The following is a 20,830-nucleotide window of genomic DNA, read 5'->3' on the forward strand; positions in this document are numbered from 1 at the left end:
AACGTCAATTACTTTCTTTGTTACTTGAAATTTTGTATGTACCTTTCTTTCATGTAATAAAGGCCTCTGCATTTGACCTTGAGTTTACAGCAATTGGTTATTTCACCCCATAAATGTTTTTATGTTGAAGTTTGTTCAATACGACAGAGAACAATCTAGTTAAACTTTTATTTGAAAGTGTTAAAATGTGTGATATAAAACCATCATAAATTACAACAAACATTATTTAAACACAGTTGTTATTTTTATACAAGTGGCATATTTGCCTGTACTATTTGTATTTATTTATTAAAGATAATTGTAAAAGTTATATCAATTATAATGATTTGTTTGTGTAAAGTATATCCCTTCCATCCATCTTGCCATTATCTTCTATTACTAATCCTGTTCAGGGTTCTGAAATACATTTGTTTGCATGACATTCCGGCCTGGTTTAATTCAAAATCTCAGAATCTAAGTTTGTTAGTTGTGATTCAAACACAACTCAGCTTATTGCCCTTGTAAATGTTACAGTACCACTCCTTATAACTTCACCCTCTATGTTTATTACCCCCTTTACCACCAGTGTTGCTTTTTCTTTCTCAGCTTTCTGTTCAAAAGAGACAAATTAAAATTTTCTATAATACACATGCCATTATTTCAACTTTAAAGTAATTTTTAAAGACACTGAATAAAAAAAAAATTGCAATATATATTATATATAATCAGCTGTTGTAAGTTTACCCACCTTAGAGAGCTGTATTTACGTTTTGCTCCACTAAGAGCAAAAACTATGATTCCACTTCCGTAGGATAGTGTGTACACTGGAATGAAACAATAGATTTAATCTCACACACACACACAGAGAAAAATATTTCCAAAAGCATTTTTATATCTTATAAGCTGTAAAGTTATGTGGATTTACCATGATACAAGTTGAGGTTCAGGGTGGCCATGAAAAGTGCAAAACCAAATCCCCAGTAAATATCTGTAGAGAGAAGTATTGTCAGGCCAGTTTATCACTTTAGCTTATCATTTTTATGGACAATTTAGCAGTGTGTTAATAGGTAAGTTAATAATTTACCACAGAATAGCCATTTTCAAGAGTGTACATACAGTATGTAGTTTGAACTAAATATTTGAAATACCTCTTCTTTCATAGGGAGACCCTTTACATTTCTTAGTCTGAGCTGGCAAGTCTGACAGGGAACATAAATAAACACTGATATTATCATTGTCCAAAAACATTTCGGGGTTATAATAGTGCTTTAAAAAACACAGAAATTACATCTATAACCAATATTTATTTTAAATATTGGTGTAAATAATCAAAATTCATCTCACCAGATAATAGGCCCAGAACCTCAAACACTATGGTGAAAAACACAGCAAAAACTGATGGAACCACGAGTGCTGGAAATGTAAGACAAATATTCTTGAAAAAATGAAAGTCCATGTTATATATTTTAGATAAAAGTAAAAGTAAAATGCTTTATTTTTCATTATACATACAAGGTGTACAACGGATGAGGTAAAAAAATAAAGATAATTGGCCCATTGTCCCCCAACATGAGCATTTAAAAATCATTCAGGCTGTTTTTACTTACAACAAAATGGTCTATAAAGTGCTGTTCCCCATCCCAGGCCAAAGCAGATTGCATAATAATGGTAATATTTGTCTGAAAATATTCAGATAAATATATTAAAATGGAGAAATATTTTTGGTGAATTTATTCTAAGTCATTGCGTGCCACCACCCTCTATGATGATTATGTATACACACAGTGATGGTAAAAGCCAAAAGTAAACTCCTTTCCATATTCCTGAAAAAAACAACAACATGATTTCTTGTTAATGTTGGTATGTCTGGCGAAAGATCAATTTAAATGTGTCGATGGCTATGCGCAAACCAGGCTGGTGAAAGAAAGTGAAAGACAGCAACAGAAAGAACAGCCGGGAGACCATTGTCTCCGTATAGTTAACATTATAACACTTAGGAGACCCCAAAACCCAGAAACACAGGTGTACACACCATCTGGTTTCAGCTGACGTGAGTCCAGGCAGGTGTAGCAACAAGCAGGCATTCAATCACCAAGAGAACCGGCCGAACCAAGTCTACACATGCTTCCAAGCAAAAACAATCGGGAAGTTTGTTTTGCTTTCACATTCATATACACTATGACCTGCCTTAAGACAATTAAACGACTTCAAACAAAACCTTAACTGTATTCTTCACGGGTTTATTATTTCTTAAATATTTTGACATCTATGGAAAAAAAAATGCTATTTGGCATCGGTGATATCTACTTAGTGAACATACATAATGAAAAATAAACATGATAAATGTGCAGGTGTGTCTTGTGTCAGCCTACGTATTTATAAAACTGGCAATTAATTTGGAAGTCAGAGCAGGTTCTGATTGTGTCGGTCTCATTTACACCACAAAACTTAAGAGCTTGCTTAATAGATCAAAGTGACAGAAATGTAAGTTAATAGCAGTGAGTTTTAAAACTAACTTAGGAAATAAATATAACAATATGCTAGAGCTCTAGCTTACTTTTTTAATATTTATAGCACCTTATTTATTTAACATCGGTCGTAAGTCGGACAAAGGAACACAGACATCTGGTAACATTATTTTTGCCTCTAAGAATTTTATTACAGGCATTTTATTGTTTCCCAATTGACTAAATCAATCAATTATTACAAAAAGATTTCATACACTGAATAATATAAATCGTTGTTCCAGACTCCTTTTCAAAACAGTATACCTCATGAGTACAGCTGCAGTTTCATTAAATAACTACAGGTGGCAGGATTCACGTATCAATTTTTTTATATTAACAATGTACAAACTAACATTTTACATAATGAGTATTCAGAGAAAACAACAACAGTATTTTTTAGTATTTTCATAATTTAACCATACAGTTTGTGTCGATAAGGGAAGAACAAGATACTGTATATACAAAAGAGGCAAAAAAAACTTCATAAGTAAATTTAAAAATTCTATCCATCTATATGATTTATTTAATTAAGTAGCGATATGTTTTAACATGTTAAGTGCTTTTCAATTTCAGTAGATCTAAAGCTTTTAGATACTACTTAATTCCTTTAAGAAGACAATAAAAATGCGGCATGAATTTAGGATTCTGTTCTTGTGTATGAGAAATGTTGCCAGACATTGAACTACATTACAACAGAGATTATATTTGCTTTTCATTATCATTCTGAAAATAATCCTATCTTTGGGGTGGAATCGGGCAATGTTGACATGTTTTGTTTGTAACTATTTATGAATGTCCAGCCAAAATCCATGTGTATGACATATTCGGTAAACCGCTGAAAAGCCGTCCAAGATTGCGCAAAGCATCCTGGTACTTGAAGTCAATACAGCAGCTGCAGTACGTAGGTGGTTGGACTATGACGTCCACCTTAAAACTACATTTCCCTTTCCACTTACACAGATTTGAAAGCCGTGCAGTGGTAGCTTTTTCCAAACGATGATCTCAACTCAAGTTTCCTCTGTCAGCTTGATGAGGAGACTAAAGATAGACTAAAGATACTCCCCGAGGATGATAAGATTATCGTCCAAGTTGCGCTGGGTCGAAGATTGTGGCAGAAAAAGTAAACGATATTGAGTGCCATTTAGGTCCCAACGATGCGGTTCAAACAAAGACGGCAGTAATTTGTGGGCTTGGTGGTTTTCTGCGCTGCCCCTGCTAACTTAGCCAGGGCTGGGTCCCGTTACAGTTGTGAGGCGGCGGCTCGCCAAGATGTCTATGGAGGAGCAGGAATATCCCGAAGCGGTACTGGTGACAGAGGCCGGGCCGCAGTGGCTTCGAGCCGAGGTCGAGCGTCTTACCCGTGAGCTCCGTGAAACGACTCACGAGAAGATACAGGCGGCTGAGTACGGGCTGGCGGTGCTGGAGGAAAAACAGCACCTCAAGCTGCGGTTCGATGAGCTGGAGACAGAGTACGAGACGGTCCGACAGGAGCTGGATCAGCTGAAGGAGGTAAACTGAGGTCACGGCCAGACACTTCTAAAATGATTTTCAGCGGGTTTGTTGTGTTATGTTAGTTCTGAGCGTCATAAATTTTAAAGGTTCAACCATAACTAAACCCAAAACTTCATGTGAAATGTCACATAAAGTTTGTCAAATGGTTGTTTGTCTCCCCACTGTTGTCAAAGCACAGTAATAACTTTTCCACGTTGATAGATACTTGTCCGTTCTTGCTCTTGGTATGCACATGAAGACGAGGCGTTTATACCAGACCAGATGTTGGCAGCTGCAGTATTTAAATTGGGTCTTTTTTGTAAGGCTGTGTGGCTGAACTTCTACGAGTTTTTTGGCCCTAAAACTAATAGGAGAGTCAAGCTGTTGTAGAAAAACGTGCTCCTGTCTTGTTATATCGCTAGGTCAGAATCATAAGAAAGACGACACCCCCCTCATTGTATTTTTATAACAGCTGTGTCCCAGTTGGCTCATTGGAGAGATGTTACTGTCACAGCGGCAACCGTGCTATCCTTTGGTCTCCCTGAATTTCTTCTTAGCTACTAATCTTTGTGGAATTTCTTAGTTCAATTGGGTCAGTAAAATGTCAAAATAGAGCTTGGTTCACAAGGGCAGGAAGGACATTAGGTTTCAAACTGGTTTTGATCATCTAATTTGAACATTAAAATGGTATGATTTTTAGCCACGCTGTACTTTCTACACCCACTGTAATCCCAACAAAATCCATTCTCACTTAAGCAACCTCATACTCTCTCACATAACCAGCTGGTGTCTGTGAGGATCATTTGAGGTTTTATTGGGTGTTGACAGTTGTTGGAGCCATTACAATGCACTAATTTGAGAATAAAGATGACAAACTTGATGGGGGAGGGTCAGCATAGCTGAATATGACTGGATAAGGCAGGGAAATAAGAAGAAGCGACATTAGCTACTGAGAATCTAGCTTTGGGGACTGTTTTTTATAGAGAAGTTGTGTGTTTTCACTTCTGTTTGGAATAGTCTTAATTCTCTTGCAGGCATTTTATCATCCTATGGAGGAACTGCATCCAAAGGCACTTTACAGCAGCCATGGCTCTATGATTTACTATTAATAATTCAGTGTAGTGGTTTGTCTTTTACTGTCATTAAGCTCAGCCAGTATTTGTAGTTGTTTACATGTAATAGAAATAAACTTCATAAATGTTTGATCAATCAATTGGTTAACTCTATATCATTATTTTTATGGTTATGAATTAGATGTTCATTAAAGATGGATAGGTAGATTGATATGCGTAATTTACAAGATTAAAGATGTTTCCTGTGTTTTTTTTTTGAATGACTTCTTCTCTTACGTGTATGTTGATGGTGAGTTTTGACCACGTTATATTATTCATGGTAGTGAGTCACTGTTGTAGTCATTCCCCTGGTATCTTATGCTTCTGACTGTTCTGGCTACTTTCTTAAATCAAGTTGGAAAATGGCGACATTTAGAAGCACGCTCTGTGCATCAAGGCCCCTGATTAATTCTCATCGTGACTCACTACAGCGTGTTACACATGTCAATTTGTTTGAGGACTGTTGAGGAAAAAGGCGGGATTAGCAGAGATGCTGGTGGGAAGGAGGTGGGCTTGAGGACTTTCTTGGACAGTAACAGTTACATCACCAGTTTGGCTCAGTGTATGTGGATGTTATTTAAACTTTTTTAAGTAGGGTGCCTGTGGAAATCTGACACTAACTTGTTCATCCTATTAACTTTCACTTGTGTTCTCTTGATTGTCTCATAATGCCGTTAACCTAAGCATTTAAACTTTTGATTGGCAAGCATTAGTGTTAACTTAAAAAAAGAGAGTGGTCCCTTGTCTATTTCTTTTATGAAAAGACAAACCTGGGAGTGCATGCATTAAAATGTGTCATTAGTCCCTCTAGCTTCTTTGTAGTTAAAATGGTAAACAGTAAATAGTCGCTTATATAGCACTTTCATCCAAAGCGCTTTACGATGTTGATTCCCGTTCACCCATTCACACACCAATGGCGGTGGCTGCCATGCAAGCTGCTCACCTGACCCGTCGGGAGCAACTTGCGGTTCATTGTCTTGCCCAAGGACACTTTGACATGTAGCCAGGAGCGGGGATCGAACCACTGACTGCCAGAAAGTGTCTTTAATATTATCTTTTTGAGACAAAATTTAATGTTTTCAAATTATTTGTTAGTAGTATATAATATAAATAATTTGAAGAAGTTGGGATTTTCTTCGCAACAATAAACATCCTTTTTTTACTTTTCGTTTTAGTTTTGCATGTTGCTTTTTTAAGGTCTGATTTTATTTGATCTCGGTGATTGTGATCATCACCTACAGTTATTTTATTTATGCACTACACACAGTACATGGGAATATCTGTGGTACCATCAAGTTTTGAATTAAATTACATTCTGGTGTTTTTTCTTAACTCTACATTCAATTTTGGATTTCCAAAGACATATGGTATTATTCCATTATATTATTATAATGGAATAGCAATATATTGTCTCCTGTAACACAACCAACAATAAACATATTGTTAAGAAATCTGAAGCTCCTTCCTATTGTTTAACACGTTTTCTATAGCCAGTGTATGCCATTTTGCATGACATTTTTATAACATGTGTACTTATCATCTATGATAAATTAATTATTCTGATTCTGTCCCCAGGCCTTTGGACAAGCTTACTCAACCCACAGAAAAGTGGCAGCAGATGGGGAAAGCAGGGAGGAGTCACTGATCTTGGAGTCTGCCAGTAAGGAAGCTCTCTACCAGCAGAAGGTCCTGGATTTGCAGAATGAGCTCCGACAGACCAAAACCTCCCTCACCAGTGCTCAAGCTGAAAATGAGCGTCTCTCAACCATTGTCCTGGAGATAAGAGAGGTAATGACTTAAAAACATGAATGTTACAATGCCCAGTGACCATATGAATGCTGCTTAGAATATAATTAAGCGTATTTTGATATATCAAATCCCATAATAATGCAGTGCCTTGTAAGATGAATGGTTGAAGTATATTCTAACTATCAGCAACAATCCTTGTCAAGTTTAACTATGGACCTTAGTTCCATATCATGCCCTCTCTGTACCATGTACCCTGTCTCAACTGATAAATTAAGGCTATAAAATGATCCCAAAACCTGTAAAACAAATGCTATACTTATATAACATAATCTTGCAAAGACTTGGTGTTTATAAAAAAATAAATAGATTTTCAGTGGGTGGTTGATTTCACTTTTATTTGTTGTGTAAGTTTTGACACAGACAAGTGATTTTTAAATTTGTCTGAGAAAGCTGTGAGAGACTTGGTGCTTTAGTTGAGCAGGAAATGATGATGTAATGGTCCACTGTGAGTGACACAAAGGATGTCCTCTGCCAGGGCTCTCTGTAATGTCCATTGCATGCATTGCAAGTGGACCATGACCCCTCTCAATCATTCAACCCACCGCCAAAGTCTTGCCCCTATGGCAACTGAGATATGCTAATCATCATTTACTCATAGTGACCAGAGTATTGCAATAATATAATTTTCACTGATTATGTGTTACTAAGTCAATACAAATGAACATTAAAATCTAGTTTACGCTCATGCAACCTAATGCAGCATGCCAATATTTGTCTCTTTGAACTCTTCTCTTCCTTGCAGAATACAGAGCTGGCAGAGCTACAGCGAAGTCAGCTGCGTGATGACATCAGAGAATACAAGGTGCGAGAGGCTCGTCTGCTGCAGGACTACAGCGAGCTGGAGGAGGAGAACATCTCTCTTCAGAAACAAGTGTCTGTGCTGAGACAGAACCAAGTGAGAAAGTATAACATACATACACCCATATCACAAAACTGAAATAATCTTAAAGTGGTGTCAACTGTGTTTTTACACATTTCTATAACTCAGATTAGCCACATTACTGCTTTTTGGTTTGCAGTGTGGCTTATTCTCGTACATTTTGTAAGCAGGCAGGATTTTATGTCTAACTTTTAAAAACGTTTTACCTTTTTTTTTTCTATTATTTCTATACATCCTTTGGTTTTACTCGAGGGTCAGAGTCTGATATGTTGGCAAGCTGTAAACCACTTTGGCCTGATTTAATAAAACACTGGACAGCTTATCGTACCTGACAGACCGTTTTTTTTTTCTGCACAGGTTGAATTTGAAGGTCTTAAACATGAGATCCGCCGTCTGGAGGAGGACTCCCAGTGCCTACACAGCCAACTAGAGGAAGCCATGCGTCTAAAAGAGATTGCTGAGAGACAGCTAACAGAGGCCTTAGAGACGATCAAAACGGAGCGTGAACAGAAGGCCACTCTGCGCAAAGAGCTCTCCCACTATATGACCATTGGTGGCTCTTTGCACAGCAGCTCCTTTAATATTTCTATGGACAACCTAAAACTCCATGAGGATCCATCTACCATTGGTGAACCTGACAATGATGATATAATCAGAGGCTTTGAAAATGGCTTGATCAAGACAGGCGAAGGTGTTGAAGACAGCAGAGCTGCTGTGAACAGGAGAGGGGAGCCCTTTAAGCCAGCTCCTAGCCTGGTGGATGACCTGCTGAGTGAACTCAACATCTCTGAGATCCAGAAACTTAAACAGCAGCTTGTACAGGTATGAAGACAACAAGATGGACTATTACCGACAATCATTAGTCTTTAAATACAGTGTGTTGCCTAAACCTTTGTTTCAGCTCATTTTAAGTACATTTTACTTTCACCTACTTCACATCATCCTTTCATTATTCTGTTCTCTAACAGTACATCCTTGGTGAGGAAACAAAAGGTAAACATTATATCTGTAATAAAATGTCTACCTGATCACAGTCAAATTGTTAGAGATTTATATAAAAGACAGTTTGTTTGTGCATTTCTTCAAACATTCTGGCTATGGCAGTCACTCTTTAATTCTCTGTTTCCAGTAATCCAATTCTCTATTCATGTACTGAATAGAAAAAGCTAAATGCACATTAGTCATGCTCAAATGCACAAGGCACTTTTAATTGAATCCAATCAAAATACAAAACGTTTAAGTTTAAATCAGAAAAAGTGATTTTGTTGAATTTAATAACTATGTCTGTAGTCCTCACACTGGTTAGGGTTAGAGCTTAACAAAGTTTGTGGGATCAGCCTGTACAATTTTTGGTACAAAGTTTTTCATGTTAAATGCAGAACTGACTCTTTACACTGACCAGTGTGAAAGTAAAGGAGATCAGCTGATTTTGAACAAAGACCACTAATGTGATATTGATTTGTCTGCTGCATTTCATTACGTTTCTATGTTAAAACTTGATTATGCGTGATCTTCCAGCTGACTTAATTGGTATGAGTGTTTTTGGACAGACTGAACTTTGATTGCCTCTGTTTTCATGTTAGGTAGAGCGGGAGAAAGTGGCCTTGATCAATTCTCTGCAGGAGAGCCAAAAGCAGCTGGAACAGGCCTATGGGACTGTATCTGAGCAAAAGGAAACTGTCAACAGACTGACAGAGAATCTCAGTGCAATGCGGAAACTTCAGGCCAGTAAGGAACGGCAGTCTGCCCTTGACAGTGAAAAAGACAGAGACAGCCATGATGAAGGAGATTACTATGAGTTGGACATCAATGGACCTGAGATCCTGCAATGTAAATACACTGTGGCTGTGTCTGAAGCTGGTGAGCTGAAACAGGAGCTGAAGACACTGAGGGCCCAGTATGAGCAGTGTCAAACCCAGTTTGAAGATGAGCGAGCAAGGCTGGAGAGCGACGTCCAGAACTTGAGGACAAGGTTGGCATCCCTGGAAAAGATTAGCCAAGCAGATAAGATGGAGTTAGCACGTCTGGAGAAGGAGCTCCGTCTCGTCAGTGAGGCTGCAGGAGAGTCGCTTGGTAGCCTTAATGTGGCCCAAGATGAGCTTATAGCATTCAGTGAAGAACTAGCTAATCTATACAACCATGTTTGTATGTGCAATAATGAGACTCCGAACCGTGTCATGCTCGACTATTACAAGGAAGGCAAGGCCATTGTAAGAAAGGGGCATGAAGGACGGGAGCACCAGTCTTCTGTACTTATCACTAATGGACTGATTACCGATGATAAAGCCGGAAAGTCGGACACCAGCCACACCACAGTTTCTCCAGCTTCAGACCCAGAGCACCGCCCAGAATCTATGAACATCTATAACCTCGTAGCTATAATCAGAGACCAGATCTGCCACCTGCAGCAGGCAGTGGACCGCACTACCGAGCTCTCACGCCAGAGACTTGCCAATCTGGAACTCAGCACAGTAGCAGACAAAGACAAAGAGGCGTGTATGGAGGAGATCCTCAAACTAAAGTCCCTGCTTAGCACCAAAAGGGAACAAATTGCCACTCTAAGGGCTGTGCTGAAGGCCAACAAACAGGTCAGACAACGGCCTCCAGACTGTGTGTGTGTGTGTGTTTGTGTGTGTGTATATTCACCTGCACCTTGTTTTCTTAAAGGTAGGATGTTTGTTTTCTTGTTCAACGGAAAGTGATTGGCTTCAGAGAAAAATTACCACAGATCTTAGACTTTTCTAAGTGCAAGAAATAATAATTATGTCACATCTTATTCCCTTTAGACAGCTGAGGTTGCTCTGGCTAACCTGAAGAGTAAGTATGACAGTGAGAAGGCCATGGTGACTGAGACAATGATGAAGCTCCGCAATGAACTTAAGGCTCTGAAAGAAGATGCTGCTACATTCTCTTCTCTGCGAGCCATGTTTGCTACAAGGTATAATTATACATAATCACTGGTCGCCATGCTGTCCAGGCCCTACACTATAACACGTGAAATCTTTTGTACACTCTTAATGTCAACATTACAAAAATATCAATTACATTTTTAGAACCAGTTGAATCCTGCTAATTGTTCCTAATATTATCGTATTTTCCTGGTAACTACAAAGACAAAACACAAAAGTTTTTTGCCTATTCTGTGTGTGTATAAATCTTGAGTGAGTGAACGTGTATGCTTTTGAGAGAGACGCAAAGCCTTGTGGGAAGAGTCTGATGTAATACTTCTCTGAGTCAGCTAGCCTGGACTGCATCCTTCCAGCTGGAGAGGGCTGTCTGGGGAATGTAGAAAACGTGTGATGGCAGCAGTGATCTGAGACAAATAGCTCCACCTGCTGGAAATAATATTTATCTCTTTTTATGCTCTTTTGTCCCCATCACCCATCTTTCTTTGTCTTAGGTGTGATGAGTATGTAACCCAGCTGGATGACATGCAGAGGCAGCTGGCTGCAGCTGAGGATGAAAAGAAGACTCTGAATTCTCTGTTACGTATGGCCATCCAGCAGAAACTGGCCTTAACCCAGCGACTGGAGGACTTGGAGTTTGACCATGAGCAGTCTCGCCGCAACAGTGCTTCAGGAGTGGGATGCAAAGGCAAAACAAAGGGCAAGGGGGCATCTTCCACCCGCCGTGTAAGTCAGAAGCTATACTGCAGAAGTAACATAACCAAAGATCCTGGGTTAGTGTGCAAAGTTCCTTCTGGTATTTGAAATCTTCAATCTTGACATACACTAATCTATGTTAGAATTAGAACTTTTTGGTAGCCAATCCACCTCCAACAGACTTTATTACATAAAACTCTATTTTTAATATTACTACTTTTGTACTGTTAACAGTATATTATAGTGTTTACGGTGTTATACAGGTAAAGCTGAACTGTCATTTTTGTGCTTCTCGTCATAGTTTTCTACCATAAACACAGATGGTTACAGTTATATGTTATACTATATTAATGACGCAAGAAATGCCAAATTTCCCCATCTTCCCATGTAATATTTACATAATTATTTGCCTTTTTGTAGGCTTTTGGCTTTTTTGTAATTAATGTTAATTAATCTAACATTGGCTTCTAGAGTGAATAATTTTCAGATTTTCAGAAGTTTAGGTTGATGCAATAATGAGAAGTATCAAGCTGAAAAATGTTTGCGTACCGGTGAGCTCTTTTAGACTTGAAATGAGGTTGGCACCACAATACATTAAACCATATCAGTTAAGCTGCCACAAAAGTTAAAATTTTTTAAAATTTGATTTACTATTTTATTATTTTTAAGTATTTTTTTATATTACGTAATCTAAAAAGTTGGAAGCAATTTTAGGTATATAAATGTATGAAGGTTTTAGTCCATTTATTTGCAGTAGAGGTTTGTTAGGATATATGTCATTAGTTATACTATGTGTATGTATCCCAGTTAATGAAATTTGAAATCATAATACAGCTCTACCTTTCTCTAACCCAAACAGCATATGAAAGTTTGAAATTAAAATAAATATTAGCACCACTGTGGATATATTGAATACAAAGACAAATCTAGAGACACTGAGCTGTTTGTTTTCTCAGGTTAAGATTCTATGTATCAGTCTTATGAGCCTACATGCAGAAGAAAGGACTGTGGGAGCACAATCCTTTCTTCTGTGTACTTTCATAACTTACGACCTCTTTTTCTCACCAATGCACTGAAAACTGCTATCAGTAAACAATTTAATATGTTTTTCTTCTCCTTTATCATTCCATTTGCAGTAAATCTATCAAGCAAGTGTCCTTATGGAGGCCCACCAGTGTCTCTGAGAGTTGCCAGTCATCTGCGCTCCTGGTGTCTTTGCTTTCTAATCATGCTTCAAATCATGTTATTGCATACACAAGATAATATCCAAACATTATTTCCAAGGATTTTGTTTTTAGAGTGCCAAAACAAATGTGCAACTTCTGTGTAACATTACTGCCCAGTGCAGTCCTTCAGTCTTTGAACAGTATGTACCACTATTATTACTGAACCATAGGAAAAACCAAAATGGGTGCTAATAACTCATTGCCTGTGTTACCCTGACTGAGCACTTTTTTAACTTGTAATGCTCTTAGGTGATTCCTTTTTTATAAAACAATAATATTCATTCAAGTATTATGCAGTGTTTCACTGTATGCTATTTAATATTCAAGTGATCTATATTTATTATACAACAGCAAAATTATAGATTATGTGGTAAATATTTAAAAAAGTAGTACTAGATGAAATCAAACAAGACAAATGAAAAGCTTTTCTGCCTAAGTCGGCCTTAGAAAGAAGCAAGACTTTTGATGAACACGTCTAATTTTTAACTCATTGAAATAAAATGCAGTACATTGTTTTCATTATATTATTCTGCAAACATGGAGCTTCAAATTCAGGAACTAGATTTCTATGATGGCTTCTCTTCAATAGAAATGGCAGAACTGTTACAAATTTCAGAAGGCTCGTTATGGCAGAGAGTATTACAAAGTTAATTTAAATATTTTAAGTTAAGTCAGATGTTAATAGTATTCAGAAATGTTACTCATGAAGGAAGGTTTCTAATGAAATTGTTTTAATACACTTTTTACAGTACAATTCCTAATATTAATTGCATACAAAAAACATTCTACGGTCCAATTGTGAGTTATGTTTATATATGTGCAATTTACAAATGTTGCAAAAAAAAAAAAGGTTTTGCTATTTAAAAAAAAAAGTACTCATTGCTGTTCACATACAGCAATGTTCATTATTGATTGTGTATGTTTTTACTATAACTACAGTTGTATTTATTTGACATTCTTAAGACTACAGGATACCATCATCCTTATCATTTCAAAATTAACTTTGTGTATAGGTGGCTGGTAAGAATTTGAAGAAGACTAAAATGTGTTGAAACACTAGCAAATTTAATTACTGTCTGTGCTTCCAGTAATGACTGGTGAAAAAATAAATCTTTAACAATTCAGATGTCATCATTGGTTTTTCATTATAAGAGCAAGAACGTATTTACCAATTCACAGCACTAATCTTTTAGGTTCTTTCTCACATGAATCTTTTAGGTACATAAGTTCTGTATACACAGTTGTCAGTAGTGGATTCATTATTGATGCTTCAAAGTGTTGGATGTGTTGTCTGTATTATTTGAATGACAAATTGATAGATCAACAATCTATATTTTACTGATTGAGCATAAAATATGTTTGTATAAAGTTACCTATTTTCATTCTGAGTTTTACAAAAGTTACCACAGTACAATTTGTCTTTACCTCTAACAGAAACCCCCAGTTGTTCTAAATATAAAATATTTCTGGCATATAATAAATCTAAAATAGATTTTTACATATACACTACTTACAAAACGTTAGGGATATTCCGCTTTTGAGTGAAATTTCAAAATGCACTGTAACCTTTACAGGTGAACCTAAATTGACCTTCTCTAACCTTTTGAACGCCCATGTGCAATTGTTCAACGTTTTATTACTTATTGCATAACAGGCTGTTCTCTACCAAGGCGATTAAACGCAAAAATCACAACGTCAATCGACCATTTAATGTTCTGGTTCAATGACAATTTGTATTTAAACTCCTCTCTAATCACGATTTTCACATTTTGGTTTTATGAGACCAAGACGACACCTAAAAATTGACAAGTTATTGAGACATTGACATTTTTTTGTTATGGTATAAACACCACTGTTGTTAGCTTTTGTTTCAATAAATAGTTTGAGATTAAAAAATTACCATTGCATGCTTCTACTTAGTGGCCCTACTATCATTAAATAATAACACTGTAGTATGAACTTTTAACATTTTCTATAAATTTTACCGGAAACTCGAATATCACTAACTTTTTGTATTAATGTGACGGTAATGTCCATTTCCATTTTTTTTCTTTTCATTTTGGAAGACGTTGACGTAGCCTACACCCTGCCAGCGCGCTGACGTCAGAAGGCGTGTCCCATCAAGGACAGAAGAGGCTCCACAATGGGAGGTTTGTTTCTGAATTTCACTAAAGTTAACATTACTATATAACGCTTATTTCAAGAAGTTGACTGTCTGCTTCTCTTTAATATCTGCCCAAAAGTCGTTACCGTAGCATCAACGATCTGAAGTGTCGCCTCGCTTTGCCAACGACTATGTAACGTCTGACTCCCAAGTCCGTTCAGGTTTCTGAAAGTTAAAAACACGCTTGACAGTTGACAGATTCTTACTTTAAATGTCAACAACAGATAACAGACCCTTCATTACTATTGCAAAAGTACTAATCCAAATCCTCATACTACTCTCTTGACAAAATTCTCGAGTACAGGAGATAGTGTGAACTTTCTACTCAGACAGCGCCTATGTATGGGGTGTTCCACTGTTTTCTGTCTTTCTGTCCATGAAGGCAGATGTCGTATTATCTAACAGTCTATGCACCATTGATCTTTCTAATGCTCCAAACTGTTGATTAAACATTTGAAAACAGACAGTTTTCACGAGCAGCTGATAGAGGACAGTGCCTTCCTTAAAGCCGACCCGAGACTGGACACCGAACTCGTGGACAAACTCATCCTGCAGCTCAACAGAATCTACCCGCAGATACTCACAGACAAAGAGGCCACAAAAGTAGGTCCTCACAGACAAGTGCTTCACTGGCTTGGTTGCATTCAATAGATTGTGTAAAAGTAACGACACAGTGAAGGTCGTTTATTCTTATTATGTATCTATTGTTTTATGTTTATTTTTTACATTATATGTACTGAATGTAGTTTTTTAAAAAAAATTGGAATATTTAGATTTTAAAGGGAACTTCTACTTGATGTAAGATGTATAATATTTCCCTCTAAAATGCAATACAGTACCAGTATAACGTTGCATAAAATGGATATATGAGAGTAGAATTCTTCATTACAGTAGTACAGCATATGAGAAATATGCTAAGATTACGTTTGACAAATATTTGTTTAAAAGAATTCTAGTGTAGATGATTTGTTTTGGTCTAGGCAATCCACCCATATTATCTGAACACAAGCTGTGTCGCGAGGCACCAAAGGAATTAATTGATCAAAAATAGCCACTAACAACTGTTATTATCATGCAGTTCAGAAAGTTGGATGTACCTACTAGTGTTCGACTGGGTGAACTCCTGACAAACCTGCAGAGCAAAGGGGAGGAAGCATGCAGAGAATTTTACAGGGCTCTTCACTTGCATGTGGAGGAGGTCTATTATAGTTTGCCCACACGGCTCCGGCTCAGAGGTAAGTTCCATATCCATGTTCCATAAAATGGGTTATCTAAGTTAAATACTTTATCAACATCCAGAATTTAATATACAAAATTCTATATTCTTGTGTTTTTTCTACATTTTTGTTTGGACACTTAAAGTACTGTAAGTGGTTCTGTCTCCAGATTCTTTGGATCCACTCACATATCCACGTGTCTACAAACAGAGATATGTTATGAATGACAGAGGTAAGATATAAATAAAATAGTGTGAGTCTTTGTTTGTGTGCAATATCGACTTTCAAACTATTCAAGAAACGATCGCGATCAAATGTTCAGGCCTTCATGCTGCAACCCTCACATTTATCCGGGCTCCGGACTGGAGTAGTTATGTAACACTGAGAACCACATCAGATAATTTATTACATTCACATTCTGAAGTTTATCTCTTTTTAGGTCCGTTCTTCTTTTTGGGTTGTTTTAGTGTTGCTGTGGGAATGGCTTTACTCTATTACTACAGTGGTAAGTTGTTACCATTTTTTCATGTTGTTTCAAATGACAGTTGTGATATTCAGATATTGATAAGAATCTTTTATTTTTTTCTGTAGAAGCTAAAGTTATGGGTGGCAGCCAAGCCCTCGGGATAGCTACTCTGGGTCTAAAAAGAAAAGCTCAGGAGGTTCTTATATGGTACACTGAAGAAAGCCTCAAGAAGTAGGAGATGACTCCTTCACATCAGCTCCTGTGATGAAAACTTCTTGTACCGAGCACAACACACTATATCTGTACAAGGTTTCAGGGCTTATTTTTACACAGTGTATATACACTATTATTTTGTTTGTAATCGTAAACAGACACCATTGGCACCTTTGACAGTTTGCTTCTATATTTCATAATAGTCATAGAATTATGATCACCTGGGCAATTTAATTCTCAGTTTTTTGGTTAAAACTGTCAAAAAGGTGATAATCCTACAAGGTTTTGTCAAAGCAGGTAGTGGAGTCGTACATCGTAGGTAGTGTGTGTGTGGGTGTGTGTATACATATAGACACACACACAGACGTATATGTATTTATATATACACAAACTAAATAAAAACAATGCATTAATTTGCAAATCTCATTAACCCATATTTTATTCACAATAGAACTAAAACAATATATCAGATGTTAAAACTGATACATTTTAACATTTCATGGAAAATATTAGCCTATTTTGAATTTCATGCCAGCAACACATCTCAAAAAAGTTGGAAGAGGATGATGTTTGCCATTGTGCCATTGCCTCTTCTTTTAACAACTGTCTGGGAAGTGAGGAAACTGGTTGCTATAGTTTTACGAGAGGAATGTTGTCCCATACTTGTCTGATACAGGATTCTAGTTGCATCAGTGCTTATCAGCATTGATGGTGGCTTTCCAGATGTGTAAGCTGCCCACGCCATAGGCACTAATGCACCCCCATACCATCAGAGATGCAGGCTTTTGAACTGTCCGCTGATAACAAGTTGGATGGTCCCTCTCCCCTTTAGTCCATGGAACAGTGTCCATGGTTTCCAAAAACAATTTCAGATCACAGATATCTAGTTTTGACCTTTCAGCCTTGTCCCCTTGCGCACAGAGATTGCTGATTCGCTGAATCTTTTGATTTTTCCACAATTTTTAGATGCAGTTTGGTGAACCTCTGCCTCTCTTTACATTCCATAGGCTCTGCCTCTCTGAAATGCTCCTTTTATACGCAGTCATGTTACTGACCTGCTGCAAATAACCTAATTAGTTGTCAAATGCTTCTCCACAGCAATTACTACTGAGATCTGCAAACGATTGTTTTTATTTAGGTTTTACACATCTTCCCAACTTATTTTAAATTTGATTAATGTGTGTCTGTCCATGTGTATATATATTTAGATATATTTATATACACATACACACACAGTACTGTCATACATTTTATATCACTACAAAAGAACAAGCCCCTATTAATTAGTATATTTTGGTGTTGGGTTTGGTGTGCCTTAAAGTAAACACTTAAGGTAATTGTGCAGTGTGTTATATGTATATTTATTTAGGTAAATTAAGTTTTCAAAATAGTTAAGCTGCCTTTTCTGCTCAGTCACCACTGGCTATCAACTCCACCTCGCGGTCAAAATAAGTACTACAGCACCAAATATAGCAGCCTGTCGCTTGAGTTGGTTTCACGCCAGCTTCCCGAAATTCTGCTGTTTATACTTATACATCAAAAAATATTAGTAAGGAATAAATAGCTACCCTGTGCTAAAGTGCTGTGTTAATTTCAGACGAATTCAAAGTAAACCGTGTGATCACATGGTTTTTGCAACCAATGGTATCCGTTCTACTAGCGCAGTGCATTTCGGGTAGTGTCACGAACAAATGAAACTATTTCAGTCGTCGAATAAAGAATGGTTATAATGAAGAATCAATTCGGGAAACCTTACAAAAACTAATCGTAAGATAGTTACATTTCGACGACGTAATTCATAAACCATAAGTGAAACTCAATAGTATAAACTCTTGTACATAAACGAACGGCTTTGCCATTCATTATTGTGTTGTATGAAAGGAGAGAAGGTTAGCACTCCCCTTGACAAGGATGGAAGTGGCCCTTGTGGCCTGCAACACGCATACGGTTAAGGCACTGCCACTTACTTCGTGGCATCTCTAACCATGTTTTTTTCGTTACTTCCTACATTTTGTTCACGCTCCTTAAAGCTGTTTCTTTTGTTTTCACCCTGAACCTTAGTACCGGATATGAGCCTTTTTCCCGTTTCTTTTTTCCGCCGGTTGAGCTTCAGGGTTTAAACTTTAGCTTTTCCTTTTGGCCTCCTTTAGCCCTGTGCTGAACACACATCGAATACTGTAAGGTTTTACATGTGATCGGCAAACTCAATGTTGCTCCAAACCTTGTTACTGATCCTGTATTGTTGACTATTTTAACGTTAGTTTATTATAAGAGTGTTTAAGTATATACCCCGAAAGGAAAGAAAATATTTGATGGTATTTCTCAGGCTTTTTGAGTGTAATTAATAGGGGCTAAAAAAAAAAGTGACAGAATTTGTATAATTGAAATTGTATATTTGTACAACCAAAAATCTGCATAATATTGAAAATAAACAGAAAAATGTCACATTCTAAAGTTTTATTTTGAAATTTCATTTAAATAGCAGTCATGGTATAATAAAAGCACATATTGTAAAAGGTAATAAATGTTTGGTCCTATTGCATAGGCGCAGGAAGGTAGAGCGGTCGTCCACCGATCTCGCAGTTGTGCTATATAAGTGCAGATCATTTACAATTTTATGAATAAATATGATTAAAAACCTTGAGACAAATACCTATACACTAAATAGTTAAATCCACAAACATGTACAGAGTACATACACATGTAAATGAGTTTAAACCTTAACAATAGACTTTGTAAGGTCAGTAAAAACAAAGCATATAAGGTCCACTAAATAAATTGTGATTGGAGGTTGGAAACATTGTAAACAGTACAGTACAGTATTTCCCTAATTATAAACTCTTATATCATTGTACTGCGTCATGCAGCAGTAGAATAAGATGATTCCTGTTGCATTTATTAATAAGAATTCAATTAGGATTATGCTTTGGTGAATGTTCTAAGCATAGGCATACATCATACAAGTTTATGCTAAGATTAAAACATTTTTGAAACTTCAAAATATATTGTTTTTCCTTGAAACATTCAAAATTGTCACAATAAGTGACTGACACACAGTTTGGTGCTCCTGATATGTCTGTTTTATGACATTTGCATTAGGATCTGGAGCATCATAAAAGGAAAAAAACTGCCAAATAAATCAGACACTGTTTATATATTTCTCCAAAGATATGGTTAGAGAAGAAGAAGACCTCTGAAATACATACACAGGAGACAATGTCAATTGATCCATATGTTGGGTCTTCTCAATCCTGGAATGTTGTAAATGCACCTGAATGCCATTTAATTTGATGAATAAACATCCTTCCATTTGGTATAATAATGTGAACTTTTAGTCCACCAGTAGGCATGGGGAGCCATGTAAAAAGTGATCAAGCCCTCGGGCTGGGCTGCTGGACACTGAAGGCTGTGATGAAGACATTGACTACGACTATGACAAAGACGAAGGCTGTGGTGACATTTTCCATGATGTTCAGCATGTAGTGCATGCTTTCATCATTTAGATTCCACTTAACCTCATCTAAACCAACAACCTGTCTGCTAGATCCTATTCCAACTACACTGTTCAAGGAAGCTTTACCCTTAATAGATACGTTCATATTAGATATCATCAATCTATCTTTAGAAACAGGCTATGTACCACAGGCCTGTAATTAAACCACTACTTCTTCTCATGGCCTCAGATAATGGGCTCATCTATATACTTGTTCTCTTAGATCTTAGTGCTGCATTTGATACCATTGATCATAACATTTTATTACAGAGACTGGAACATGAAATTGGGATTAAGGGAACTGCACTAGGTGTCCAGCAGCCAATACTTTTTACTTTATATATGTCTCCTTTAGGCAACATAATTAGAAAACACTCCATAAATTTCCACTGTTATGCTGATGATACCCAGCTATATTTATCTATGGAACCAGATGAAAATAATCAGTTAGTAAAGCTTCAAGCATGCCTACAAGACAGAAAGGCCTGGATGTCCCAAAATGTTTTACTTTTAAACTCAGACAAAACTGAAGTCATAGTATTTGGGCCCAAAAATCTCAGAGATATGATGTCCAACCATATTGTTACTCTAGATGGCATAAGTCTGGCCTCCAGTACTACTGCAAGGAACCTTGGAGTTCTGTCCTTTAACTCACATATTTAACTCACATA

At 37.0% G+C, this 20,830-nt stretch overlaps 2 protein-coding genes and 1 non-coding gene across 4 annotated transcripts; all 3 read left to right on the forward strand.

The window, feature by feature from the left end:
* Positions 1–3,452: 3,452 nt before the first annotated feature.
* LOC137127467 (protein bicaudal D homolog 2-like) lies at positions 3,453–13,728 on the forward strand. 2 transcript variants are annotated; one of them, XM_067504468.1, is made up of 8 exons: positions 3,453–3,995; positions 6,665–6,877; positions 7,641–7,793; positions 8,136–8,600; positions 9,362–10,366; positions 10,565–10,716; positions 11,179–11,410; positions 12,517–13,728. In XM_067504468.1, exons 1-8 carry the CDS (start codon positions 3,756–3,758, stop codon positions 12,517–12,519), a joined length of 2,463 nt encoding a protein of 820 aa, XP_067360569.1. In that variant the 5' UTR covers positions 3,453–3,755; the 3' UTR covers positions 12,520–13,728. The 2 variants fall into 2 exon arrangements, with proteins under 2 accessions (XP_067360569.1, XP_067360570.1); XM_067504469.1 differs by lacking the exons at positions 10,565–10,716; positions 11,179–11,410; positions 12,517–13,728 and adding an exon at positions 8,747–8,771 and having other exon boundaries at positions 9,362–9,592.
* An 871-nt stretch (positions 13,729–14,599) lies between these two features.
* Positions 14,600–19,120, forward strand: card19 (caspase recruitment domain family, member 19). The gene is made up of 6 exons (XM_067504470.1): positions 14,600–14,756; positions 15,234–15,373; positions 15,849–16,005; positions 16,157–16,219; positions 16,427–16,492; positions 16,579–19,120. The coding sequence occupies exons 1-6, from the start codon at positions 14,750–14,752 to the stop codon at positions 16,686–16,688; spliced, it is 543 nt and encodes a 180-aa protein (XP_067360571.1). The 5' UTR covers positions 14,600–14,749; the 3' UTR covers positions 16,689–19,120.
* Positions 18,534–18,661, forward strand: LOC137128309 (U6atac minor spliceosomal RNA). The gene has a single exon (XR_010914543.1). It is a non-coding gene; the product is annotated as a U6atac minor spliceosomal RNA (small nuclear RNA).
* Positions 19,121–20,830: the final 1,710 nt, after the last annotated feature.

Source organism: Channa argus, chromosome 5 (assembly GCF_033026475.1).
Source record: "Channa argus isolate prfri chromosome 5, Channa argus male v1.0, whole genome shotgun sequence".
Taxonomy (NCBI): Eukaryota; Metazoa; Chordata; class Actinopteri; order Anabantiformes; family Channidae; genus Channa; species Channa argus.